Raw genomic sequence first — 27,977 nt, 5'->3', positions numbered from 1 at the left:
GTTGGTAATTGGACCCAAATGTAACAAAGAGGGTGTCAGTCAGTCCAGGCTTAGCATGGATTAGATCACTGCAAGTAGAGGGGATATTTACTATAGCACATTGATATCATTAAGGCGTGTTAGTAGCTTACAATGTTTTATAAAAACATGGACACAATAATAACAACAAAAACCACAGAAGCTCAGTTCTGGGACTTAGTTCTCTGTCCCAGCACATATCTTTGAAAGCTCACGCATCATGCATTCATCCAGGTATAAAATGACTATCAGAGCACATCCCACAGATGAGGATTAACAGGGCTCATTCGTCATCCAGCTCTGACTTATTGCATTAAATTCCTAACACAATTCATAGGATTGTGAATCTCTGGTGTCTTCCTAGATGCTGTTGTCATGCTCATTAAGAAAAGCGTCACTTTAATGCAGCATGTTTATTGCGTGACTTGTTGCAATTTTCTCACATGCTGATGCTAAACAAACGTTCCTTTTGCCTTTGTAGGTTACGCAGATGGACCAGAAACTGAACCTCATTACTGAGATGCTGCATCGTCTGGTTTCAAGTCATCAGAGGGATCAAGGAAACAACAGGTCATCTCAGAGAGGCAACAGCGTTAATTCAGATCTCTTCATCCCAAACAACACCCTGCCAACCTACGAGCAACTGACCGTGCCGGAAAGAAATGAAGACGATATATCCTGATGTGGTAAAAGTCTGGGTTGGGTTCTTCCCACCTTTCTCCTTTAAACGGAACTGAATGTTGAGAACTTGGAAGGAAATTCAGTTCATCAGCCATCCAAGAAAACACATGACTGCAGTAGCTATACTACTAGTCTCAAACGCACTCTTCTGAAACCACTCGTAATAGCCCAAGGATTGCCAGGCTGTGTTCTACCAGGCAAAACCTACCAAAGCTCCACATTGATTCTATTGACGAACAAAACTTATAGCAACTCATTATGGCTCAGAAAGACCGAAACAATGTAAAGACAGGCAAAATTGCAAAGATTTAGAGCTCCTTTGATAATAATAACAGTAATAATAATACTCTAATAATACTTGAACTTAGATGGGAAATCTGCATTTTGTTTATGAACCTGCAGATAGCAATATGTTTCTACTACTAAGGTTTTTAAAACAAAATAGGATAACTTATGTTGTTTTTATTGTATAAATAGACCACTAACATTCTTGCGAATGACAAACCACATGCTGAATGATTTTCTTTTGCTGTTTTATTTTAACGTTGCTACATAAACATTATCAGATAATGACCAGATTTTTTTAATCTGTTTTTCTTCAGGGAGGAACTAATACTTAATCTGGAACAATAGTATTTATAGTGGAAAGTGCTATAGATTTTTTAAGATACCAGTTTTTAATGGGGAGACAGTAACGTATTACATAGAAAAATGATTCTGCTTTCTAGAAAATTGTTGCCAAAGAATTTATATATAAATAGAAAACACAGTGGTCTGAATGTACTTGTCCTGAAATAGCTTCTTAAAAAGAAGGCCCACTACTTCTTAAATCTACTTTTTTTTTTTTTTTTTTTTTTCCTTAGCTTATGCTATCCAAGAGTAGCACAACAGTCCAACGTGACTGGACTTGCAGGTCAAGTGCTTGAGCTGGCCACTTACTGAGCATCCATAATTCTCACAGGAATCATGGCCCCGGTTCAGGAAAGCATCTCTCATCCAGATAGCATACATGACAAATTTAATAGTTTCCTGAATAATCAAATGAGAAATTCTGCTCCCTACCAAAGTCATTAATCTATTCAGAAGTGCCAGCTCCAATCTAAAGGACGCAGGGCCTAACCTGCAAGCCACCTCACCCCACATTATAGTTGCAATAAGAACAGCAGCGTTTGTCTTGGTGTGATTTTTCACATGCACAACGTGAGCAGGATTGGAGCTTTGCTTGCTGAAGTTGAAATTCAACCCTTGCAGTTAGTTAGCACCTCTACCATACGCACCCTTCCTTGAAAGCGGAATGTCCTTAAAGTTGACAGTGTTGGAAAATGGAGGATCACAACATAGCTAATTAATGCAATGTATATAAAATGAAAGATTTCAGTGTTTGAAAGCAAGGAGACATATATATACATATATATATATATCAAAACTGATGCCCCAAAGCCTCGTAATTTTGCGCAGCAGTTAGCATTACCAATCTAGGATGTAAGAGCAGTCTGAAATACTGATGCATAATGAACTGAGATTGCAGGGAACCATCTCATAGTATTGCTTATATGCTGAGCCTTGTTTTAAACATGAAACATTTCACCTCTTTCACTTGGACTGCAGAGGAAAGTATACTGTATTTATGTTATAATTATCTTGTCTTGCTGCTGTACAACAGATACATGTTAAGGGTGTAGAAACGTATGGACTTAAACAGGAATTGTACCTGGGCATTACGTTTTATAGAAATCAAAATTATTGTGATGATTTTGAATATTTTTAAATGAGATTCACTGTGTAATTTCAGATTATTGATCAATCTCTAATTTCCTAATAAAATACAGGACAAGATTACCACATCTTCTGTTTATTCTAAGATCCAGAAGTTCGATACGCACAGAAAAATTGCTGGCTTTTCTTTTTTCTCTTAGGCTACTATGCAATATAATGCTATATAATGTCCTTGTGTTGGTGTGTTGGTTTGTCTCTGTCCATGTGAACATCGCCATCACGAATGTCCTCAGAATAATCAAGTTTTGAAGTTCTGTCTGTGGCAGGTTGCTAGCAGGTCTGATTCCACATCTGGTCCAACAGAACCTTACAGAAAGAGCACCAGCTTGGTGACCAGTGATTTCAAATCCAATGATTCATCTTGTTCTTAAAAAGAGAAGATGATCCAGTCTGCCTTTGACCTATCCAAATCCATCATGCAGCTGCCCAAAGGTAGCCACCACAGCTGCTCATCAGAGACATGTCTTACTTCTCTGCCTGATGAGTGGATTGGATTTGTCTCATCTGTTGGTGCTTCATACCTGAAAGACTTCCCTCAGAAGTAAGTATCTCATTGTCTTTCTTCACAGTGCATTGTGGAATAAGGATAGCAAGAAGACGAGCTAAACAGTTTGATGCCTTCAAGCTGGACCCCCCCGCAGTAACCATCATGCAGGGAGCATGTTGTGTTGGAACCTTGTTTGCTGGTTCCTGCTGTTCATGCAAATTGTCCAAAGCACGTAAGTGAGTGTGTGGTAATTGTCTGTCAATTGTGTGTCTGCTCCGTGTCCAACACAAAGGGACTTTAGTGACCACTGTTATATAAACGCAGTACAACATATCTGCAAAGCTTTCATTATTCTGAACCCGAGTGGTTTTGGAGCTGGAAGTGCCTGCTGCCACACTGGTCGTTAGAGTATGTTCCTTTTTAGATTCCCTTTCACAAAGTATCTTAGAGAAGTAGAAGAGTCTGGACATCACTCATTTTCATTCTTGTATTTTAAAATAGGCTTGTTTCAAATAATGTCATTGGCCAGCATCATGCTCAGATACTAGCTGAGGCAGGAATAATTTGATGTCAGCAGATAAAATGGCCGTTTCACTGCAGCACGTTAATGGCTCTGTGGCCAGCATACACCTCAGTGCTGATTTATCATCAGTCCAGGGGAAGGTGGAAGGATTCCAGGGCTCCCCCCCTCCCACTGAGTTGGAAAGGTCTGGGCAAGGAACAAATTACTCCTTGAACTATAAAAAAAAGTAAAATGCAGGAAGATTTTCTTTTCTGTGAGTTTAAAGGAGAAAAGGTAAAAGCAGTTTTCAGCTAATCCTCACATATCCTGCTGAGATGGGTATTATTGTTCTCATTTCACTGATGGGATGGTGGCTGGGAAGAGGAGGGGCAGGGGCAGGGAAGAAGAAAAGAAAAAAGATTAAGGGTCTGATGCAACTCCCATCTACGTCCCACTCCTGTGAATGTGTACTTCTGTATTTCATTTATGCACAGGAGTTGGGCTGTTGCCTTCAGTGGGACTACTCAGTCCATGCGGGCCAACATAAGCCTTTGCAAGTTCAAAATCTATTAAAGAAGGCTTCCCATAGGCTTAGTGGAAGCTGGAGTCAGATGTAGCTGTAGCACTGCTTTCCCTGTGGTCACAAAGATGTTTGAATTGCCAGTTTTGTTCCCTGTTTCTGTTTTCAGACCATTGGCTTATACAACTCTCATGAGCCTCTCACAAGCCATGATAATATTGGAGGTATTTCGTTCTACTTTAGTGATGAAGGCTTTCCTTACCTACCACATGTGAACTCACACAATGAAATGTTCCCACACAAAAGCAAATTCTTTTTAGATGCCCTGAAATTTCTTTTTAAATGGCGTGTAGAAAAGTTTGTCTCTTGGGCTCCCTGACCAGCAGCAGCTAAGATGAAGGAACATGGAGGGAAGCAAGTTCAAAACTCATAGAAGGAAAATAGCTGATACCCAATCGCTCAGCGATATTTCACTGAGTCCCAGCAAGGATTAGATGAAAGAACAAGAAGTCAATGAGTTCAACCAGAAACTATCAAATATTTCTACACATAGTGGCTTTTTCATGACTCGTGTGAGGGATGATTTGATGTCTAAGCGCAAATTCCAGCTGAAACTTCCTTCTGTGTTGCAGTGTTTTGCAGGTTCTTTTCCTGCATCACCCACCTGGTGTCTGATGAGATGTGAATTCATGCCTTTCCATGGTAGGAACATTCAGACCTCACGGTGGTAGGGCCTCTCTCTCTACTACCTCAATGCAAATTTTCACCAAACTTAGAACTTAATTATTTTGTAGATCTAGAATTATAGGACCGTTTGAGCTGGAAGAGACCCTTAAAGGCCATCTGGTCCAACTCCCCTGTAATGAACAGGGACACCTACACTAGATCGGGTGCTCAGAACTCCATCTAGCCTGACCTTGAATGGGACAGCACTTCTGGCCATCTCTCTGAGCAAGCTGTTCTGGTGCCCTCTACCCTTCCGTCAAGTTCAGTTGAACTAGGCTGACGTGTTCAAAAGCCATTCAGGAGAGCCAAAACAAATACTGAGTGCATTCACATTGTTTACACGAGAACCGGGCTGAAAAATCCCCCCAGCCCTAAGCCAAAGATTTTGACCAGAGAGTAGCCTCAGCTTCAGGGCACGAGGGCATCTGTAGTTCCTGAGGCTGAGAAGACTTGCAGAAGACTTTTTCTCAGGAGCCACCAGCTCCTGCAAGGCTTCATGCACCTTGTCTATGGAGCAGCAACAGAAGGATGCTGGAAAACTGAGGAATGCTTTCCCAGGGCAGCACGAGAAGCCTCACATCGCTCTTAATGACAGAGACCCAAAAGCCAATATGACAAAATGGTTGGCGCCACAACAAAGAAAATGCAGGTGCCGAATGGAGGCATTGTTCAACGTGTCCATGCATATTATTGCAATGCAGCATGTTGTCCAGTGAAAAGATGCCTACATAGCTGGCGAGGGAGCACTGCCAGGGAAGTACTGGCCCCAGAGAAGCTGCATTGTCCGAGCCAGGCAGAAAGTTCACATAACTCCCACATTGGCTGGCAACTGCTGCCTACGGGGAACAGCTTACCAGCCTGACGTGAGGCATTATGCTCCCTGCCCATGGATTTGCACCTAAGAAGAACCGATGTATAAAGCCAGTCTCAAAATCATCTCGGAGCTCCGTTTTCTTCAGAGCTAGCATTGCTCTGGCGAACTGCCCAGGGATTTAGACTCAGCTAATCCAGGCTTGGCTCTCCATGGCAGACACCCGTGGAACAAAGGAAAGAAAGCTTCCACGACCCTGTCAAGTTTCTGGTAAATCACTCAGCCAGGTGCAGAAAGTGGGATAGGCGGTCACCAGCAAGCTTTCTTGGATCAGAGAGAGGCAAATCCCCAGAGGGGGGAACAGAAGAAGCTTTACAGATTTTCTTGCCATAATTTACCAAGTCTGTGTGCAGCACTCTGAGCATGCAGTGCAGTTTCACACAATCCTTCCAGCGAGCTGTGCTGAAGCACACTGCCCTGCCAGCGTGTGCTCCAAGGGTTGCTGGTGCACGCTGGTTGCTTGGTTTGTCCTCAAAGAGGGCAAAGCTGTGCCCAGGACCGTCTCATAGATGAGCACTGGTGCTGGACAGATTTTGATCATTTTTCTAAATTGCAATGAAGGAAATGTTATTATTGATGTTATTCTTTAAATAACTAACTATTTTAATAACTATTTTTATTCCAGCTCGCTTAGGTAGGAGATTGCTTGGGGATAAATCATCTCCTTCATGTGAATTTTTATTTATGAAGAGAGATACACTGGCAATCTTGTAGAAAAAAGAATAAGAAAGGAAAGGAAAGAGAAAAGGAAGAAAAAGAGAAAAGAAAAAAGAAAGTCGAAGAGAAAGTTCTCTTTTCAGTCCTGCTGTATGTTATATCCTTATGACTATATTGATCATTAATTCATAAAGATTAATACATTAGATACAGATGTTACAAGAACTACCTGTGCTGTAAGCACCAGAAGCATGTAGGAAACAGTAGGATTACATGCAGCTTGTGAGATGCTATCATCTACAACTGCTGTTTCACCATTGCCTAATAATTTGTTAGACCTGATGTGATTGCCCAATCAGACTATTAACTGAGCTGCCTATACGGGGAACCTAAATATAAAATGTGGTTCAGATTTTACTCCTTATGTGGTGAGGCACTGGCACAGGCTGTACAGAGAAGCTGTGGATGCACTGTTCCTGGAGGTGTTCAAGGCCGGGTTGGATGGGACCCTGGGCAGGCTGATCTGGTCTAGCAGTTGGCAACCCAGCCCATGGCAGGCATTGGAACTAGATGATCTATGAGGTTCCTTCCAACCCAAGCCATTCTATGATCTTTGGCTCTTATTCTGCATGCAAATTTTTGCTTCGAGTCCATGCTTTTTACTTGATTTCCCTAGAGATTTCCCTCTCAATTAATTCAAACATTTCCTCTCCTTCAGTTCCATCTGGATGTGGGTTTGCCAGGCAGAGGGAGGTGCTCTCATAGGAATCATCCAGCAAAAGCTGATGCAAGTGCGTGCGGGGCCTGATCCCATGCAACCGAAGGCACCAAGCCTTTCTGCTGACTCTGGTGGCACTGGCAGCACACTCACATGCTGTTTTGTCATGCCCACACCTACTCCTGCCTCACCTCGCAGATGCCTGAGTCACCGCTCCTTGGTGCTGTGTGGGCCGTGATTAATATTTCCTTCCTACACCCGTCATGCAGACTGCGGTTTTCACTCTGGCTTTTTGTTTTCCTCCTTCCCCCCTTCCCTCTCCGTGCTGAGACGGAGAACAATTCCTGGAAAGGACGGCTTCTTTCCCCCACGCTGCACAAACACCACTCGCGCCGTCAGGGAGGAGAGAGGGGACATTCGGCAACATATGGTCGGGAGGGTTTGGGGGTTTTCAGACGGTGAATGACCAATGAGGTTTCAAAGGGGTTTTATTTATAAATGATAGACTCCTGAGAGAGAAATAATTGTTGCTCTCCCAAGCATAAAAGAAGCAATTCACCTGACATAAAACCCGGGGACAAAATTAGCTAAATTAAAGCGGGAGATGGCAACTGTAGTAAGTTTTTGTTTTTTTTCTTTTCCTTCAGAATGGTGAATCATTTTAATTTTGTTTTCCCCTCCTTCCTTGGAAGGAAGAAAAAAAAAAAAAGCAAAAGCAAAGTGGCTTGGATCTGAAAGAACAGATGGTGCCCTGCTCGGCCCTGCGACGAGCTCTGCAGCGCGCATTCCTTTACTCTGTCCTCTCAGATAACTGAGTTATACAGCACACGACCATCTGGTGTATGACACATCTTGTGTCCCCCAAACAATGCCCCGGCAAACCTCTTCAGGGGAGAGGTTAGTTTCTAGGGTAACAGCAGCATGTGCAGCTCCGCGCCTTATTGAGATTCAGGCCTCCTCACTTGTCCCCATTCTTCTCCTTCCTATTGTTGTCACTTGAGCTTTTGCTGCTTGGTTACTCAGAGACTGACAATATCCATGAGTATTTTGTCCCCAGCCCCGAAACCATTGTCTCCAAATTTTGTTTCATTATTTATGTTTTCAATATCCAATGGTTGGCTGAAGCATCTGCTGTAGAGTGATAAGGCAAGTGCCTATTTAGGAGGGCTGTGCTGCTGCCTGACAACAATGCTTTGAATTATTCAGGTTGTGGTTGGACAAGTCTTTGCAAAAGCCAGGATATCCATGAAGCACTGAGGTGACTTTATTTATTTGCCTGCTTCTTCTTCTTCTTTTTTTTTTTTTTTTTTTTTTTTTTTTTAGGTGTTTGCATCCATTTTAATCTGGACAAAAAAAGATAGACAATTTCTGGAGGAAGTAGATCTACTTGTTACAAGTCTCCCAATTTTTCCTTGCTAGAAACAGTTCGAAAAGAAAACATTGGCTTTGCTTTCCTATTGGATTTCTAGGGGGTGAGTTCTTCTGAAGTGATGTTTTCTGAGTGCTGACGTTCTCTTATCAAAGTATAGCCAAAGTCTGGACAGTAACCCAAGCGCAGGGACTGTGCATCATACTCTGAAATTCAGTTCTAGAACCGTAACTCGGATGGTTTCATCAACAAACAGAAGTAGTAGATGGATGTCTTCTCCACCAACACCAGACATATGCCCACAGAATCCTTTACCGTGACACAGAACAATCCTACTAGTTGTGTTAGTGTCTTCAAATAGTTGTATTTGCCACAGATTGCCCAAATCCCGCAACATTCTGTATCTTCATGGCATAGAACATTCATTTAGAGGAGTTGAAAATATATGTTTAGAAACCTACCGCATCGAGCATGAGGTTTTACAAAGTATTAAAACATAAAATTAAGGAAATACTGGTGACCTTTAAGTACAGCTGTGCTGAACTTCGAGCTCAACTGTTTCTGTAAGTCAAGGTACAGATAACTTTTATAAAATACTGCATCCTGTCTCTCAGGTGAAGGTCAGGTATTATAAAACCACCAACAACAGTTATGAGAGATTCTCTATCTATGCATTAAATAACAACAGCATATGTACATTCAAGAAATGTGTAGCTGTGGCACTGAGGGACTTGGTTTAGTGGGCATGGTGGGGATGGTTGGACCTGATGATCTTGGAGGTCTTTTCCAGCCTTAATGATCCTATGATTCTATGACATATATCTGAATATTGTGACACATTTGTTGTAATGACAAATCTGATTCGTTATTTATAATATTCTATGGAGGATACTTTTGAAGTAACATTTATACTATTTATGTGTGTATATATATGTATATGTATATATTTGACCTAAAGGTAATTTTAAAAAAGATTTGCCTAAAATATTTCAGATCCACTATTAGGATAAGAAGAAATGAGGTGTATGGTTCTCTCAAGTCAAAACCACTCTTAACACCTTGCTTGATAGACCTTAGAGCTTGTGGCAGAAGATCACTGAGAGCAGTAATGTCGAGCCAGAAGACTGTTTTAAAATATTCTAATTAAGTTAAGCTTTGATTGGCAGCATGTTTTGCCCTCAGTCTGCTCCCTAGGTGTGCCCTTACAGGAGTGGTATATCCTCCCACATCAGGGGTTTCTCTGTCCAACCTAGCAAAGCAAAAGGTTAAGATTGCTCTCCATGAGTATAAATGGGAATATAAATGGTTCTGTTTCACCCAAAAGACAGTGCTGCAACAGGACAGGTACATATATCATCCATGAGTATATTTGTGAAGGTTTTTAAACATCAGAGAAGAGGAATTCTGCAATATCACCCTGGTGTGAATGTTGCGTTGTCACTTGGTTCATTTGTGACGGCTTGCAAAGGCAGGGAACAGGTCTGCTTGACTCAAGACATTGCTGCTGCTCCTGCATTTCATGGGTTTTAAGAGCAGAAGAGCTCATCGGACCATCTGGCTGGAACTCTGCACAGGCCATAGACCTCACCCAGTTCCTCTCTCCTGAGGTAAGCAACTTGTCTGATTTAAGCATTATCTTAAAGAACGTTGTTCAGTCTTGGTGTAGTAGCACGACAATCCACTCCTTGCCCTGAGGTTTGTTATAGCCTTAATTCCTCCACTATTAGAATGGACAACTTTTCTTTTGGGGCATGAACTTGCTCACTGGTATCTTTGATTCCTATTTGGCTTTTCACTGGCAAATTGCAAAGCCTTCTGGTGTACGAAATGATCTTGCTATAACCTAGACTGCAATAAGCCTGGTCTGTGAGAGAAAACAACATGTAAATACAAGAACTAATCAGGAGAAGTTTTCAGACGTTCCTTCTGTTCTGTACCTCCTTCTGATGCTTTACCTCAATATCTTTAAAGCTTGTTTGAAAACAATTACAATACATCCACGCCATGTTGCAGCAGAATCATACGTTGTACTGCAAGGCAGGCCCTGCTTTCTTCTTCATTTTAATAAGCACTGGCCAGGCTGGCATGATCCTTACCGCTTCCAGCCAAGTGGGAGCAAATGGGAGAGGAGTTATAAGGCTGAGTGCGAGGGGCCTCAACAAAGCATGGTATTCTCCTATTCATAGGAAAAGTCTCAGTGGCGTGGACCAATCTGCCAGCCCTGTGGAGTGCTGAGAGGTCCATGAGTTTGAGAGGGTTTTGGAGCAAATCCTCTTCCATAAGGAGACAACTCCTTTGGCCGTGAGGTTACAGAAGCTGAAGATCTCTGAGGGAAGGAGTAACATCTACCCTGGATGGCTTCTTCCCCATTTTATGGAGAGGAAGGTTACAGCACAGAGGACGAAGCTTAGCTCACCGACATGAAGAAGCAATGACTTTGCTAGATTTGTACCAAGACCTCCCTGAATGGCACAAGGTCCATGCCAGATTGCAGCACTACCCCTTTGTCCAGACCTCTGAGAGCCAAATGAAGCCAACCAGTCGTTCACAGCATCTGTTCCTGCTGAAAGCACAGCAAATAGCTTCTCAGCAAAGAGATTTCTCTTTGGGAAGGATCACTGAGCAGCCAGAAAGACAAATTAAATTAGGAAGCATAAAGCAGAAGGCCATGAGTAGAAGGGAAAAGGATATACTGACATTCACGTGTGAATCAGATCACGTGCAAAGAAGTCAAGTGTGCTTGTTTTTTTCAGGAATGTCTGAATATTTTTATACTTTAAGAAGAAAAAAACGATGGCACAGTCTGTTTAGAGGCAATGGGAAGGAAAAAGCAAAACAAAACAAGTGGGGCCATGAGACATGGTGCGATTTGCATCTAAATACGTTTTAGCTAGAAGAACATGTTCAGAGGAAAGCACAGTATTGCCAGTTCACGAGACTAACTTTCTGATATCTTTGTGGGAACCAAATGAATTGCAAAACATCTGCAAGGTCCAAAGTGTCAATTATGCCTTTATGTAGATGGAGGAAATGTCACATGATTGAGGCAGTCATTGGACATGGTCAATTGTACGTTTTTATCCTCTGCTTAGCCTTAAAGCCTCACTCAACAGTCCCCTCAGACAAAGGCACTGTCAGAGAGGGAGATGGATCAGTTTGGCCACTCACAGGAATCGCTTATCAGCACAGAAAGTGTCCCCAGCCTCGGACAGCTCTGACATTCTCTTTGCATACCCTGCTTCAGCGGTGCAGCTACAAGTCCGCCTTGAGAGCCATGCAGCGAGACGTAGCCAGGCGAACAACCCAACACAAACCCCACATTTGGAAAAGGAACCACGCAAACGAGCAGGTTTCAGACACCTCTCTTAGACCATACCTGTGTCTCTCAGTCAGGTTTCTGCTCCAGCTCACGAGCGACAAGTTTTTTGAAACATGCCAACTGCCCAGAAGCATCTCACGGGAACGTGTAAAACAAAGTCATGCATCACTCAGGGATCGCAGGAGCTGCCAAAGCAGAAGAATGGTTTTGAAAGGCCCATATGTGTAGCAGCCAATGCCAAATATCTTCATTTTAATGGCTCGCGTGTTACAGTTTATATTGAGCACTTCAACAAGTCCCAGCAATATTCTTTCTGGATTTGAAAACTTGCATTACTTTTCAAGGAAACTTTTAAACCCAGCAACATTTGTACTGAACAATTTGTGCGTGTTTTACTGCAGTCAACATCTGCAGCCAACAGCATCTCTACACTGTAAAACTGCACCAAAACACCACTGGCACTGCTACCAACTAGTGGGATGGTACAGCTCCCTTCACATCAAGGCAGGCTTGGATGGGGCTTGTGGTCATTAAGATGGTTAATTATCATGCTATTGCATCACTGTGGACGCTCATCTAAAATCTGACATCCACATAGCTCTGGCTGAACATGTCTGGATATATTGAGTGGGTGCCCACCAGATGAGATGCAACCAGAGTAGGGCAATGACCCAAAAACAACAGAACACACAGAGAAAGGTCCAAGAAGCCCACTGCAGAGCTCACAGCCAGCTTGTCGCAATGTCAACGGACCCTGAATGCAACATGCTCAGAAACAGCAACTCATGTGGATGCAGAGCCAAGGTAGGGCACTCGCATCAACCAGGCCTTGTAGCAGCTCAGGGAGAAATGTGGGTCGCAGCCATAGGGCTGAGTGCTCCGAGCAGGAGGCAAGCGAGCAGAACGCACGACGCGTCTGCAATTGCTTTGGGAAGCGTGCAGCCAAAACTGTAAATTGTGTTACACACGAGAGATGAAATCTGTTCCGAATCGTGGAAGCCCTCACGTTGTTTTAATGAGATTTCTGTGTACGTATACATACACACAGCCTCTGTCCTCCCCCTGCCCGCTGCGTGCCTGCTCCCACTGCTGGCCTGCAGAGCATGTCCTGCCTTGGAAATAGAGTTTACACATGCACACGACTCACGGAATTAACATGTTGTTCTGGTTGTGGCTGGCTGTCATAACCAACATCACAACAAAGTAACCCATCCACCTGAACACAACAACAGCACAAGGGATGGAGCTGCTCTGCGTGAGCTGCCTGGCATCCAAAACGAAGGTATGTACGTAAAGGCATCGGATAAGCCTACCCGTGCAGGCATTCCAGGAAAGGATGAAGTGTGTCTCACAATTCCAGGAATGGAAGGGAGTTTGTAAATCACGTGCAGAGCAAGATAAACCCTGGACAGCCCTGCAGCACGGCGTAGATTTGGATGGCTTACGTCAGGAGACTTCTGTAGCAGAGCACGGGGCAGGCTTGTTCCAGCAGAACAGCACTTGAAGAGATGATCCCTGGAAAGTGCTTCCCATCTGAATTTTTGGGCAGTGGTTTCCTTGTGCCAGCAAAGCCTGTTCTCTGTGAAAGAGAACATTTAATACAGTGCAAAGCCCAGCAGTCGAGGAGAGGTTGGGAAATCAGCAGATCTGGTGAATGAATCAGGCTCAGCCCACAAGAATCTCACTGCAGGAAAGCAGCCATTGCCAGGAGGGGTCGGGCTGTTGTCCTCCATCCACTGCCACTAAAGCATACAGCAGCACATAGGTAGAAAAGATACCTACTGACCCTAACTGGAGCGTAAGCCATCAGTTATAATGTCTCAATTCTGTGCTTATTTTGCATATTTGTAAGACCAGTCTGTATACAGAACTTAAAAGCATCCAGTCCTGTGGTCCACAAAGAGATGAACTGCCTGTAATGCGCTAATCTAGAAGGCTGGGTCCCACCTGTGAAATCTGTTGCCTTTTACCAAGTATATGAGGAAGCAGAAGACACTGGGACTATCTAGATGGCAGTTTCCTGATCTTCTGCACTTACTTCAAGGATAATGGTGGCACTCCCAGCTTTATCCCACCTGAAAGATCAGGATGGAAAGCTGCTGAATGCATGGTTGTAAGTGGCTGTTTTCTCTTCCATCTGCCCTGTGCATCCTCTGGAAGAGAACCACAGAATCATAGAACGGTTTGAGTTGGAAGGTTCCCTTAAGGGCCATCTGGTCTAGCTCCCCTGCATTGAACAGGGACACCTACACTACATCAGGTGCTCAGAGCGCCATCCTGCCTGATGTTGAACGTCTCTAGGGATGGGGCATCTACCACCTCTCTGGGCAGCCTGTTCCAAGGAAGCAGACATTCATTGGCCATAGGTAAAATAAAAAGGTGTTTTCTGTTGGCATTGTTGTCATGAGGATTCACCAAGATTGTGTACGTGCATGGCTCCCGACATAACTGCTGCTAAAGGTAGTGAAAGTCTTGTACCTGAATTTGGGAGGAGTTCAGCCAGGCTTGGTGATCTTCTGGTGGCAAATATTATAGGATTAATCATAGAATCACAAAATCATTAAGGTTGGAAAATACCGCTAAGGTCACCAACTCTAACCCCAGCCTGCTCCCACCGTGCCCACCAACCACGTCCCTCAGTGCCACATCTCCAAGGTTCTTGAACACCTCCAAGAACAATGATTCCATCAGCTGCCTGGGCAGCCTGTGCCAGCGCATCACCACTCTTTCTGAGAACAGATTTTTCTTCATAACCAGCATGAACCTTCCCTGGCATAAGTTAAAGCCATATAGTTGACTTCAGCTCGCAGCCTGCGCCCTTGGTAGATTCGGGACACGCACAGATGTGGCATGGCAGCAACCAAAGCAGGGCAGCAGTGAATAATGGCTCCAAGCTGTACTCCCTGACCCCCACTCTCACCACAGTGGCAGTGGGGTGGTATTGTTTTAAACTTCCTCTGTTTCCCTATATGGAGTCTACAAACAAGCTCCTTCTCCTGAGTCTAAACATTCCTCCCATCCCTTTCTTTTCCCTTCTTGCCAAGCTGGTGCTCTGTATTTTTTGCTATCTCCTTCTTTTGCTAAATCCTTACCTTAAAAACAGTGCATTTGATCTTGTGCAACAGTAAATCTTGCTCCTGGAACAACTCTGCCACCTCGCTTTGGCCAAATTATGCGTACATCAACTCTTACTAAAAACCCATCATCTAACACAACACCCACAGTATTTAAAATTTGGCTAAAACCAAAACCTAAATGCTTTAATTTTACTATTACTTCCTGGCTTCTGTGGTGGGGAAAAAAAAGAAAAAAAAAGCATTATACTCATTTTCAAATCACTTCGGGTGTTTTCTTTGCTCATCTAAGAAAAACCATCAAGGTTATTCATTGTGTTCTCTTTGTTATCACTGGAGGTTTAAACATGCCATGTAATCCGTGGCCAATTAAAACACTGATTTCTGTTATAATTGCAGCAGTCGGGTTTGGAGGCGTTTGGGATGGGTGGAACAGGTGGGACAATGGCACAGGGAGAGCTTTCTTGCTTTATTCTTGTATGAAATGAATACAGATGTGGCTAATTCCAATCCATGTTCTCCTTCAGAGTGTGCCAGCAGCCAGGGCTCACTCAGGACACAAAGTAGACAGTACTGACAGCAGGGACTGGTCGTGACCAGGATGAAGGAGTGGGCATCAAGGAAAGCGTGCCCCTTCCCAGCTAGTTCTGCCCACATTACCTAACCCAGGTAAAGATCTGAACTACGCAAAATCAGATATGGAAAGCACACGCACGCAGGTGTACAGGTAAATGTGTAACATCTCTGCACCACCACGATCAGATGTGTTTGTATATGTTTGAGGACTTCTATGCCGGGTATCATCCAACCAAACCTCTTTGTTTGGATAACTTGCCAGGCTTTGTTTCTCTTTACTGCAGAGGATGCAGTGTTACCTCCACCTGGGCTCCCAAACACCCTCTGGATGGATGGGGCCCTGAGCATCCTGTTCTAGTACCAGACCTGGAGGTTAGTGGCCCTGCCTGTGTCGGAGGGCTGGAACTTGATTATCCTTGGGGTCCCTTCCAACCCAAGCCATTCTATGATTCTATGATGACTCTGGTCAACCTTGCCTCGACCCTTCCTAAAGACCCCACTGCTCAACAAGATGCAGGAACTCACTGTTGCCTTGGGAACGCCTTCAGAACACACAGCACCCTACCTAGGGCATGGCCTGTAGCACCTTGGAGCTCTTTCTTCACACTGCTAAGTTGTTGTTTTCTTAATCCTATTCACACTTGACATGCCTTATGCCCATGGCTCCCAGACCCAGCTACGATAACAAGGTTTGAAGTTTTCTTGCTAAACATGCCAGACACAGAGCCTGGTGGCCCACTTGGCCAAGGGCTGCTGCTGTTTGGTCCAGTAACGGCTGAAGTGCCTTTTCTGATGTCTTCCTCACTACGGGGCACTTTCCACAAACCCAGATCTCCATTCTCCCTGGCCTTTGCATGGCCAGGGAGTGCAAAGGAACCTTTGCACTCCCTGGCCATGCCCCTTGCTCTTCTCTCCCTCAAGCCTTGGCCTTGCGTTGAAGGATCACAGTGAACCACAGAACCTCAGCGCAAGGCACAGACTCAGCATCAGCTACAGGAGGGGCACGCACCCAGCCCAAGGCACAGCCACAGCAAAGGCTGGGCGCTGTGCTGCCCGTGGCCAAGAGTGCAGCATAGGAAGGACCCAGGAATGAGGGAGGCGAAAGTAGTACGGAGCCGTGCTTGGGTGTGTGGGGCCATCTGCCACCGCAGAAGTACAATGCCGGATTCTTGAAATGTAAAAATAGATCTCAAAAGCGACATGTTTTAATGAACTGAGCACAAAGGAACACGGGCGAAATAAACTGAAAACAGAAGCAAGGTTCAAGGAGCTGTTTGTTAAATGAGCACCCGGAGCCAGAATATGGTTTTGGTGCCGGAGAATGCAGGCGGGCTGCGTCCTGCGCGCGCCGCGGCTCTTTGGGATGCGGGTGGGAGCGGGAGGGGTGAATGCAGCCCTTGTTTGTCCTCTCTTGAGGAATCTAATTATGTATCAATTGATTTCAAAGCCCGCAATAGCAACTCTCCGGCAAACACTCGCTCCCAGACATTGTCCCAGCTTTCGCCCGGTCGTAATTTATTCACCTCGGGTTTAAATGAGCACCTCGCACCGATCCCTCCCCCCCCCCCCCCTTCCTTGGGCGCTGAGCCTGGGGGAGTGGGGGCGGGGGCGCTGCCAAGTTTCAACCACCCCATACCCACGGGGGTTGCGGGCCGACCCTGGGGGGGCAGAGCCGTGCCCCCGCCCCTCGCGGCGGGCAGGGAGCCACGAGCCGGCTGTCACTCGGCCTTCTGCCCGGCTGCGCGCCGTCAAAGGGCCGCCCGCGGGCAGCAGCGCCTCGGGGCCGGCGGCGAACGCGCTGGCGGGGCCGGGGGGCCGCGCTCCGATCGGGCCGCAACGCGGGGAGGGGGGGCGGCGGAACCACGCATAAGCGTGTGTGCACCACATGCGCGCATAAAGTCGCGCAAACGCACGTTCAAATGGAGCTGCACACATGCCCGCGGATGGGCGCAAATCAGCGCACGCATTCACGCACGGATACCTGCACGCAGCACTATGCGCGCATGCATGCACTTACGCACGCACAAAGATGCGCGTACAGACGCGCACAGCTCGGAGGGGTCCCTTCGGGCTCACGCAGGGGGGGTCCGATGGGGCTGTCCCCCATACAGAACCACGGCCCACTGAGAAACCTCCCCCAGCTGCTCCCGGCTTCAGTGCTCGTTTGCTCCGCGGAGAGGTGATTGGGGCAAAATGGCACCACACTCACTTCCCCCCCTACCCTCCACCGCCAGTATCTGTTCGTGGCTTTCACTCTGACTCTCCCCACCTTCCCCAGGGAAAAGTCATGGGGGAATTGAAGGGAAGCGCAGAGTTCTAACGCTGACCGCTTTCCCTTTAACTTTGGGCCGTGGCACCCTTCCCCCAGGAGAGACGAGCGATCGGTATCAGAGCGATACCTTCAAACGACCCTGTCCCCTCCGCGACTTAAATAAACAGCATCTGGAAGCCAGGCTGGGGCCGTTCGCCCCCGCTACGGCCGCCCCCCCGCCGCTATTAAGCGCCCATTACGGCGATGGAGGCAGGGAAGGGGCAGGTTTAAATGCTCCCCCCCCAAACGCAGACAATTTTGATGAGTGGGTTTTTGTCCGGATGGTTCGTAATGGTGCCTGTTTTGGGGTGTCCCGGGGGGTCCGGGAAGCTTTAATTCGCTCACAAAGACTCATTTGCAGGTCAATGCCATGGCACACTCGCCTCTCCCCTTTGCCTAAATCTCCTTTTGTTCCCCCTCGCCTGCTCCTCATGCCAGATGGCCGCGGAAAATGCTAATTTTCTCTCTCTCTTCCCCCCCCCCCCCCTTTTTTTTTTTTTTTTTTTTTTTTTTTGCATTTAATTGCGGCCCTTTGCAGATGGGGGCCGCGGAGTGTGTGCTTCATTCAAATGAGGTTTGCTTTTTGGTTTCCAGGCACGTTTCGAAAAGTCCGATGTGAGTCGGGCAGGGATTAGGTTGACAGGGAAGTGATCAGATTAAACCCGGCCCGAGCGCGGCCCCCTCCCTCCCCCCCCTCCGGCCCTGCTCCTTCCCCGCCCTCCTCCCAGGAAAAAGGGGGGGGAAAAAAAGAAGGAAAAGCCACCTTCTCTTCTCTCTGAGCGATTTGGGATGAAACTTGCTCGAATTCGGGCAGGAAAAATCCATCTCCTTGGGAAAAAGGGAAAATGACAACTACCGGTAGTCACGTAGTGAGGTGCCTCAAGCTGTGCCAGGGGAGGTTCATGCAGGATATTAGGAAAAATCTCGTATCGGGAAGAGGGTGAGGCATCGCAACAGGCTGCCCAGGGAGGGGGTGGAGTCACCATCCCTGCAGGTGTTCAGGAAACCATGGAGATGTGATACCGAGGGATGCGGTTGGTGGGCATGGTTGGAGCAGGTGTTCTTAGTGGTCTTTTCCAACCTGAATGATTCTATGGTCTTTCTGTGCCATTGGTTGGGATGGAAAAGACCCTCAGCCTATCACTGAACCATCCTCACGGTCCAATTTCTTACTATCCAGCCTGCACATGTGTGGCAAAGTCATTGCAGGCACCACCAATCAGTTGGTACTCAATCACAGAATCATTAAAGTTGGAAAAGGACATCCGGATCATCTATGTCCAACCATCAACCCATCACCACCATGCACACCAAGCCATGTTCGATCACAAACCATACCATTTTTTTCCCCTATGGCTCATTTCCATAAAGCAAGCTGCTGAAGGTTTTGCTGCTGACTTTGGAGCAAATTAGCCAACAGCTGGGCCTTAATTACCTTTGATTATCTGCACAAGGTGTGGTGCATGCTGGGAGTTGTGAGCACCTGGGGCTGCTTAGGGTAAGGGGTACCTCCTGGGTTGATTGTTTGCATGCATTCTATGCTTCTGAGTTTTACATGATGTCTATGGTAACTTTTTTCCCTGGTGCTTAAAGAAATGCCTGTTATAAATATCATTATATATATACATATATATATGTATAGTGATTTTCTTGTCCTGTAAGAGAGAAGCTTCAGGCACATCAGCTTCAGGACGTTGAGGTGAGGAGCCCAGCACTGCCTTTGCCTGCCAGGTAAGAGCTGTCTCTGTCACTGCTAGGGACCACACTGATCTTTGGAAGTGAACAATTGCACTGTGCTGGATGTTAGCGTGTGACAACTCGTGACCGTGTGGAAAAATAAAAGCAAATGAGGGTAGATGAAGATTTAATCCTGGTATCACTTAGAGCTTCGGCAATTATTCTCGCCTTATTATTTTGTTTTCTAGTTTTTCAGCTGAGGCTGGGGAGGGGCAGACCCCATCTATTCTGCCTTTCTGCTCGAGTTAGATTTGTTTTCTAAGAATTCAAGAACATTTATTTGCTTAAAGGCTTGCCAGTGAAAAGGCCCCAGGTCTAATCCCCTTTCTGCTACACACCAGTGCAACTTAGGGAACCCTTTGCCTATTGACTTCTTCACGTGGAAACCGATCCACTGAAAGCAAAAAAAGAACCGTTTCTTGTAGGGGGGGAGAAAACCTCTAAAATTCCATTCTGAAGAAGTCGTCATCCTTGGCCCGTGCAGCAGCAATAGAAGCAAAGGCTTTTTGATCCTCACATTTGTAAACTTGTAGACATAATAATGCCATTTCTCCAGTGTTAGCAGGTGTCCTGTCTGGAAGCTGCTGCCTCAGCCTCCAGCAGAGCTGGGAATTAGAAAATTGTCTGTCGTTCCTGAACCGTGAAGCGCTGCTCTTAAATAAAGGCCAGGTCAGATGTTAAAGGGACATTCTTGTCTTCTGAAGCCGAAATAATCTACAGTCACATCGAGAAATGGAGGCATCCTCCTCCCAAAATGGTCAACCTCTTTATCTCCCATTATATTCCGTGGGGTCACAACGAGCTCCATGCGTGCAGATGGATTGCGTGTCTCCCCAGCCCGTAGCATAGCATGTGCACGGCTGTGCTTCGGGGCAGTACGGTGACTGGGCCAGGTTGCACTCTTCCTTCTTATTGCCCTCTGCTGTCCTTCCTCTGTCTCTGATAGAGCGATGAACACAGATCATGCCCCAGATATAAATGTTCTATTTCCTCTGTGCTCATTAACAGATCTTAGACAATGTGCTCCCTGGGTTCTGTTTAGCGAGCTGGATGTGTTTTAAGATGGCCAGACTGTGGACACGACTGAGGTTTGAGAACAGGTGTGGAATGCCAGGCAGAAAAGCCTGGCTGCAAGCATTCTATCTGGGCACCAAACGTGGATGTCCCTTTTTCTGGGAGCACGTGTGATGTTGAGCGTGCAGGACAGAGAGATGGGTTTGGTCTAAAGATGAGCATGAAGAATGGAGGACCACTGTGTTTCCTCAAGGTGTTCTCGAGCCAAGTAGCTCCTCCAGGGGAGAGCTGAACCCGAGAGCTGTCACCTGGAGCTTTGGGATCTGGTGCTGGGGGCCAGGATCTGGCATTTCAGTACAGTATGCACAGGATGTGGGGAGACTGTCCCAGTCCCCTACGTGGAGGTGGGGAAGAATGATGGGGCAAGGTGAGAAACCTCATCAGAGCTCCCTTTGTGATCTCCTAGCGTTTGAACCTGCAAAACCATTGTTGGATTCCATTTCTGGGTGGCTCCAAGAATGGCTCCAACACGGTGGAGCAGGGCGGGTCTCTGGCTGCGGTGTTTGGTGCTGCAGGAGGATGGGGTGGGACAGCAGGGCGGCAGCCGGGAAGGGAAGTAGGGATGGCGAGGCCGAGGGAAACCCTTGGCTCTGCCCCCTTGTGTCTGTGCGTGATGATAAAATCATCTAATTAAATGATTGCACTGAGTGCACAGGGTGAACGGCACTCGCCTAATGAGCAGTTGCTCAGTTTTGCTTTTTCTCTCTGTTCAATGGACGGTGCTGGGTCCTATTAACCGTGCACTGTTCAAACCCTGCCCAACAGCGTTGTGGGTTTCCCTGTGGGATCGGTGCGGTGCAGCTCCTGGTGGTATCGCGGTGCTTTCCAAGCATGAATGGATTGATACATAAACGTTGAGTGCTATCATTCCTGTTTGAAGATGGGGGGGCCAACATAATCTGTAGTACCTTCGTCCCCATGTGCTTCCTTTGCCAGGATCTACCCAGCAAGCTCAGTTCTCTATGGGTGAATTGGGTGTTCAGTGTGTTTATTTCATCTTCATACTGAAACATAGGAAACCTCTCTTAACATCAGACTGCTTTCCTCATCCTGTTACCTACACCTCCCCCTCATTAGGGACAAATATTTGCTCAAGAAGTGGCAAGCTGCTTTTTTGTTTCTTCCAAGTGATAATAGAACAAGTTTTGGCCCAAAAAGAAAAGTTGTGGCCAGGCAGGAGAATGATTCCCAGCGCCAACCATATGCTGCATTCATCATGCTGAAGTGCCTTAATTACTGGTGGATGTCGCCATGCTTGTAAAGATAGCGCAGAGCTTTTGGCCAAGGTTGTTTGTCGATCGTTGCATTTCCTGGGGGGGGGGGAGGGATGTAGGGGGAAATCCTGAAAGCCTTTCTGCTGTTCAGTTTTCCTTCGGGCATCCCATGGGGGTATGCACCAAGAGATGCTCGCTGGATGTGAGTGCACAGAATCTTGTGGTGTTAAAGCTCTGTTTCAGGGAAACTCCATTGCAGCGCTGGCCTCAGCCTGGGGTTGGTGTCCTGCTTTTAGCTGGGACAGAGCTGGCTTTCACCACAGTGTCTGTCATAATGCGGCTGTAAGGAGTGGCAAGCGAGCTCCTATAGATGCCCAGTACTGCGCATCGTTTCCAAAAGCCGTTCCCATCCTGAAATCTGAAGTGGGATTTGGGATTCCTGCTAAGGGGTGAGTGGGGCAGCGGTAACGAGCAGCAGCCTCCCTCCCCTCCTTTATCATTCTGATGATAAAGGGCACTTTAAAGGCTCTCTGACAATGAATGAGTCCCGGTTAAATATTTCGGGAACTTCTTTACATGGTTTCCTCTGATGCATGCACTGCTGAGACATCTGTCTTCGGTACTAATAAAGTAGTCTAGATTTAAAATGAACTTCATTGGATCGCTTTGAAACTATAGGCACATATGGTTCATAATTAGCTGGATATCTCTTATAGTTAAATGATTTTTTCCCTTCTCTTTCTCTCTCTCTCTGTCGCCCATTCGCATCAATAATAGAAGCAAACAAAGTTCCAATTGTTCCCTGTTGCGGGACATTATGTGCCTGAATAAATGGATGTTGGCTGTGTCTACATGGATTTGCCATATGGCTACAAAGGCCCGAAGAATAGGGGCAGTGTGCTTTGTGCCGAAGGCGGGCTGGGTGGAGCGGGCTGCGGGGCGGCCGCACACCTTCCCCGTGCCCGGCAGCTGGAGCCCCCGCCATGCTCCGGGCCCACCTCCACAGCCCAGGGATTTGGGAGCCGGGCACGGGGATTTCTTGGTGCGGAAAGTCCTATTATGAGCGGGGGGCTGGGACAATGGAGGTCCCAAAGGCACCTGCTTGCATGAAAGCCAGAGAAAAGCCCATAAATCCTGGAGGATCCAGCTGCCTCACTCCGGGCATTGTTGGCTTTCAGAAGGAAAGGGAAAAGCTATTTTTCTTTTTCAAAGAGGGGGGAAAATCGTGTTGAGGCGGCGGCCACTGACGCGGGCGCGTAAAATAATCCCGTTCTGATTAAGCGATCAAGGAGCTGGAGGTAATCAATGTTACTTTTACAGCCGGGAGCGTTCCGCGGCCGTGACGGGGGGGGGCAGCGGCGAGCGCTGCGGGGACAGCCGGGGCGGGGACAACCCGGCCTCGGTCCCCCGGCTCCGCCCGGCGGCATCGAGGCACCGCGGCACGGAGCCGACCCACCTGCAGCCGGGGCTGTCCCAGCCCGGCTCCGCGCCCCCACCCCGCGAGCGTTCGTGGCGGCCGTGGGCTGCTTTTCTCGCCCTATTCCGGCCTGGAGTGGTTGGGGGAGGGGAAGGGGGCTGGAAATCGGTGCTGGGCTCGGACAGGAGAGGCGGGGAAGGGCTTTTTCCCGCAGCGATGGGGGAAGGCGTGCGCACGGAAGGGTCCCCCAAGGGCACAGCCCGCCCGCCCCACCTCCTTAACGTGGGGCTGCCCCACGGCCCAGCCTGGGCCACAGCTCTGGGAGAAGAGGGAATGGCGTTGCAGAAAGGCAAAACTCAGTGCTCTCACCCGCGTGCGATCCCCACTTCATTTAGCCACGGCCAGCAGCACTCTCACTTGTTTCTAAGGGAAGAAGTCCTTTTCCCTCCTCCAACTACAGCCCCTACACCCCCATCCCGCTTTACAGCCACACTGCCCCCCCCTTAGTTTGGTCACAGTGCATGCAGGAGCACTGGAAGATGCAACCTTCCCCCCTCCCGCCCCCCCCCCCCCCCCCCCCACGGATATCAGCACAGCACACAGCATTGCAGGGGTTCCTGGGATGCTTTTATTATTGGAGGTCGTGGCGTTATTGGCAATGGCAGTGGTACAGAGGGGCTCAGGAACTATGGGAACAGGTTTGTCTTCAAGTAAAGGGTACAGAGTGCTGGGTCCATTACTATGTCACGTGAAGGCCAAGAAACCAAAATCCGACTATAAAAATAAATTGACATTCTGTAAATAACAAAAGCAAATATAGTGCCCTTTGGCTTAACCAAAAGGAAAAACCGACTATTGGGTGCCAACCAGTTATCCACATTTCTGACATAAATAGAAAATATAAGTTAGTATAACTCTTAAAAAAACGTTTTGTACAAATATACACTTGCTTCTTTCTTCTTCTTTCTCCTTTTTTCTTCTTTCTTTTTAGGTTTTTTGGGGGTTTTTGTTTGTTTTTTTTTTTTGTTTTGTTTATTGAGTTTTTTTTTTTGCACTGAGAGATCAGCAGAGATTAAACATTTCCATATAAATGACTTTTTTGTTTTGTTTCCTTTAAAGCTTTACACTTCTGGCCAGTGTACTCACATTAGGCATAATACATTTCTGTACAGAACGTCACACATTGCACACTCGTACGGTAACACTGCTCCGTGCGCGGCCGCTCCCGGCGGGCGGGCGCTGCGGCTGCGGCTCCGTCCCCGCTCCGGCGGCGCTGCGGGGCCCGGGCCGGGCGCGGTGCGGGGGGGTCCCGGCTGCCCGCAACTCCGGGGCACGGCGCCTCTCCCGTGGGTGCCGTAGTGCAAAAGGCTGAAGGGATAAAGAGGAGGGGGAGTTAGAAGCGAGGGGAGAGAGACGTGGGGTAAGGCTGCGGCCGCTCCTCCCCCTCCCTTCGGCTCCCCGGAGCTCCTCACCTGGCTCAGCGGAGCCGCTTGCGGGGGGTGTGCTCAGCCGGCACGGCGGCGGGGGGCTGAGGGCAGCCCGCGGGGCGCTCGGCCGCCGCTTTGGGCTCGGCCGGCCTTTTCCTCCTGGCGAAGAAATCTGGTGGAGAGGAACGGGGGGAGGGGGTCGTCAGCAGCCGCCAAGAGAGCCCCGCGGTGCCGCCGCCACCCCCTCCCCCCCGCCCAGCCTCCCTACGCACGCACCTGTGATGCGGGTCGTGGGGCCGCTCCGCCGGGGCCGCAGCGCACGTCGGCGGGGCGCGGCGCGGTTCTCCCGGCTCAGGCGCGCCCCCGGCCCCCCCGGAGCCTTGGCGGCGGCGGCAGTATTGGCGATGGACGGCGGGGCCGGAGGGGCACGGCATAGGGGAACGCGGTGCCGGCCCACCTGCAGCGTCTCCCGGTAGAACGCGGGCACGGTGCCGCCCTCCACCTCCTCCCAGCGCAGGCGGCCGGGCCCGGGCAGCGGCGTGTCGGTGTGGAAGTTGTAGTCCCAGCGGCGCTGGTCGTCCTCGCCCATCTCCCGCAGGCGGCTCCGCAGCTCCCGGCCCAGCTCCTCGTGGTCCACCGGCCCGAATAAGCTCCTGCAGACGGCGCTGCGGCCGGGCACGGGCAGCGCCCGCAGGGCCGCCAGGCGCTCCGGGGCCGCCGCCGCACCCGAAAGGTGCACGTCGGACATCGCCGCGGGGTGGGTGGGTGCGTGGCCGCCCGCCCCCGCCGCTCCCCTCGCCGCCCGTCCCGTCTCGTCCAGTCCCGTGCCAAACGCGCTCGGGCCCTGCCTCCGCCTCTGAGCCCCTTCCCCCGGCTCCCGGCTTTTAAACCCCGCTCCCCGCGAGGGCGAGCAAAACAACCATTAGCATAATAGTATTTCCCCGCCGCCGGCCCGCCGCGATTGGCGGCCCCCCCCCCCGCCGCCCCCCGGCCCCCAGCGGCAGCCCTCCTGCCCGCGCCCTCCATTGGCTGCGCCGGGCAGCGCCGCGCCGCCGCCGGCCGCATTGGCCCGGCCCGGCCCCGCCGCGGTCCGGGGGGGCGGCCCCGGCGCTGGCCCGGCCCCGGGGGGCGGCACGGAGCTCCCCGCCCGCCGCGTCCCCGCGCCTTTGTCTGCCCGCGGCCGCTGCTCCCTCCCATCTCCTCCTTTCCTCTCCTCTCCTCTTCTCTCGGGGCTGCTCTCGGCCCCTCCTTCTCGCCTTCCCACCAGAGGTGTGAGCGTCTGGGGCTTCCTCGCAGTCGGTTTTTATCCTTTCTTTCTCTCTCTCTTTTTTTTTTGCCCTTCCTTTTTCCCCCGAGGAGACGTAGCTCAGCATCCACAGGAGCGGGAGGAGGACTCGGGGTCGGCTCTGGCTCCGTGGTTTGGTTGCCCTGCCGCAAAACAAAGCGGGATGCTCGCAGAGTTCAAAACAAGCTGAGGGCTGTTTTTAAAAATAGCACTTCTCGGCTGCATGGAATTAATAAGCTGCAGCCTCGCTGAGCAGAACTACATGGAAACCGCAGCATTTTCCTCTCGTAACTTTTAAGCCCACATAAATGCTTCCCTGGAAGCATTCAAGGCCAGGCTGGATGGGGCTTGGAGCAACCTGGTCTAGAGGGAGGCGTCCCTGCCTATAGCAGGGGGTTGGAACTGGATGGTCTTGAGGGTCCCTTCCAACCCAAACCATTCCATGATAAGACATGATCAGCTGCGCATAAGCTCGTCTCACCGTTATGCTGCCCTCCTGTTTGTGCAGCCCTTGCCTTGGAGTGAGGTAGGGAGTGCCTTTTTAAGCTACCCACCCGGATGGATGTGCGTCCATCAGCAGGGAGGTGTTCCTATGGAGATCTTTGGGAGCCCCAAGGCTGGAGGGGTGTTGGGAGCACCCGGATCAATGGGGCATGCAGCCTTACCGAGAGCTGGTGCCACGAGAGGTCCTCGTGCAGCAAAGCAAGCGAGAGAGCGGGTAGGAGGAAGAGTTGCAAAGGCGCGTGCGATCACGGGCAGTTTGCAGCTTTGCATTTGTACCAGTGGCAGTTCTGCGTGGTACTTTGGAGTTCTGAACTCCGGGCTGTGCCACCGGCTCGGCGACCTTTCGAGTTATTGCAGCCTGTACGTTCAGAACGGTAATAAAAAGTGAAGGTGGATGCCAGCCACGCCTCGAGGATGCGAAACCTACGTTTAAAAACACACTAATAACAAAACTCCCCTCTGGAAGATGCTCGCAAGCCGTGCCCGGGGCCGGCCCCGATGTGCGGGGCGATGGTGCCCTCTAATGACGGCCGGGCCGGGCGGTGCCGGGCTGCGGGACGTGCCGCCTCGTACCCCGCTGTGATGCACGGGGTGTCCCGCTGGGCAGGATAGCGGGAAATGGTTTCGAAGTAACAGAGGGGAGGTTTAGAGGAGATATAAGAACGATGTTTCTTTACAGTGAGGGCCACTGCACCGGGTGCCAAGAGGGGTGGACGCTCTTTCCCTGGGGATGTTTAAGGTGAGGCTGGATGGGGCTCTGAGCACCTGATCCGGTGTAGGTGTCCCTGTTCACTGCAGGGGAGTTGGGCCAGATGGCCTTTAACGGTCTCTTCCAAGACAAGCAGTTGTATGCTGATGATTCTGAGAACAAGAGAGTGAGCTTCAGCTGAGTGAGGCCAGGAGGGTCGGGCGCAAAGGGATGCTCTTATAATGGTCTCTCAGAGAAGCTTCATCTCATGAATTAAAGACACCTGCACCCCGATGCCGGCAGATATCCTCCTGCTCTCCAGCGAGCAGCTTTACCAGCACGAGCACTACGGTTCTCTCAGACACTTCATGCAATAGCACGTTCTGTGGGGAGTCCCACGTTTTGTTTAAAGCCAGAGAGAGGATTGTGTCACAAAAGCAGGAATGGTGTCTGTTCTGGAGAGAGCACAGACAAGCACTGATTATTTATCAGTAAACACGTGCCTTGCACAGCAAAGTGCACACAGGTGGTTTCACATGGTGGCATTTTGCACTGACACAGTACAACTTCTGAAGAATGCTGTAAGCAATGGGCTTTAGAAAGAGCGCTTAAAAGCCTCTGGAAATTAAGGCTCATTTCTTTTTGTCTGCAGCAAATTCACTCTAAGGGCAGGTGTGGAGGGAGAGGCAAAGGGTCTCCAAAGCCTTCCTGAGGTTCGAACCAAAAAGTAGCAGGGAAACCATCCCTCTTGTATTCCTAAGTAAAACCAGGACTGTGAGCGTGATGTCCATGTAGAAGTGCTGATACATTGATGTGGCTGCTGGTGTTGGGCCACCTCAGTCAATGCCACTACCTCTGAGCTGCTGATAAATTCAGCCCTGCTTTGCTATGGCTATCCCTCCTCCTCCATCCCACCTCATCCCTGTGTGGGCAGTGACCACACGCCACACGAAGTTGTCCCAGAGCTGCCGAGCATATGGCACATGGGGCAGCCATCTCCTTCTCTCCACACCCCAAGGAGAAACC

General features: G+C 49.0%; 2 protein-coding genes and 1 long non-coding RNA gene across 4 annotated transcripts in view; 1 reads left to right on the top strand and 2 right to left on the bottom strand.

Moving 5' to 3' along the window:
* The window catches only part of KCNQ1 (potassium voltage-gated channel subfamily Q member 1), a 321,505-nt gene extending 318,967 nt beyond the window's left edge, over nucleotides 1–2,538 (top strand). For both annotated transcript variants that reach the window (XM_421022.8, XM_046942042.1), the window contains one exon: nucleotides 500–2,538. In XM_421022.8, the coding sequence (XP_421022.5) occupies nucleotides 500–700 (201 nt within the window). In that variant the 3' untranslated portion in view covers nucleotides 701–2,538. The remainder of the gene's footprint in view (nucleotides 1–499) is intronic.
* LOC107053397 lies at nucleotides 1,558–18,496 on the bottom strand. The gene is made up of 2 exons (XR_005860363.2): nucleotides 18,369–18,496; nucleotides 1,558–11,829 (listed from the first exon to the last, which is right to left on the bottom strand). It is a non-coding gene; the product is annotated as an uncharacterized LOC107053397 (long non-coding RNA).
* Nucleotides 18,497–23,652: 5,156 nt separating this feature from the next.
* CDKN1C (cyclin dependent kinase inhibitor 1C) lies at nucleotides 23,653–25,332 on the bottom strand. Its single transcript, XM_015286678.4, has 3 exons — nucleotides 24,751–25,332; nucleotides 24,520–24,646; nucleotides 23,653–24,415 (listed from the first exon to the last, which is right to left on the bottom strand). Exons 1-2 carry the CDS (start codon nucleotides 25,220–25,222, stop codon nucleotides 24,525–24,527), a joined length of 594 nt encoding a protein of 197 aa, XP_015142164.1. The 5' UTR covers nucleotides 25,223–25,332; the 3' UTR covers nucleotides 23,653–24,415; nucleotides 24,520–24,524.
* Nucleotides 25,333–27,977: the final 2,645 nt, after the last annotated feature.

Source organism: Gallus gallus, chromosome 5 (genome assembly GCF_016699485.2).
Source record: "Gallus gallus isolate bGalGal1 chromosome 5, bGalGal1.mat.broiler.GRCg7b, whole genome shotgun sequence".
NCBI classification, from domain to species: domain Eukaryota; kingdom Metazoa; phylum Chordata; class Aves; order Galliformes; family Phasianidae; genus Gallus; species Gallus gallus.
Note: the sequence above shows the minus strand (reverse complement) of the source record. Positions and strands in the feature narration are given on the sequence as shown.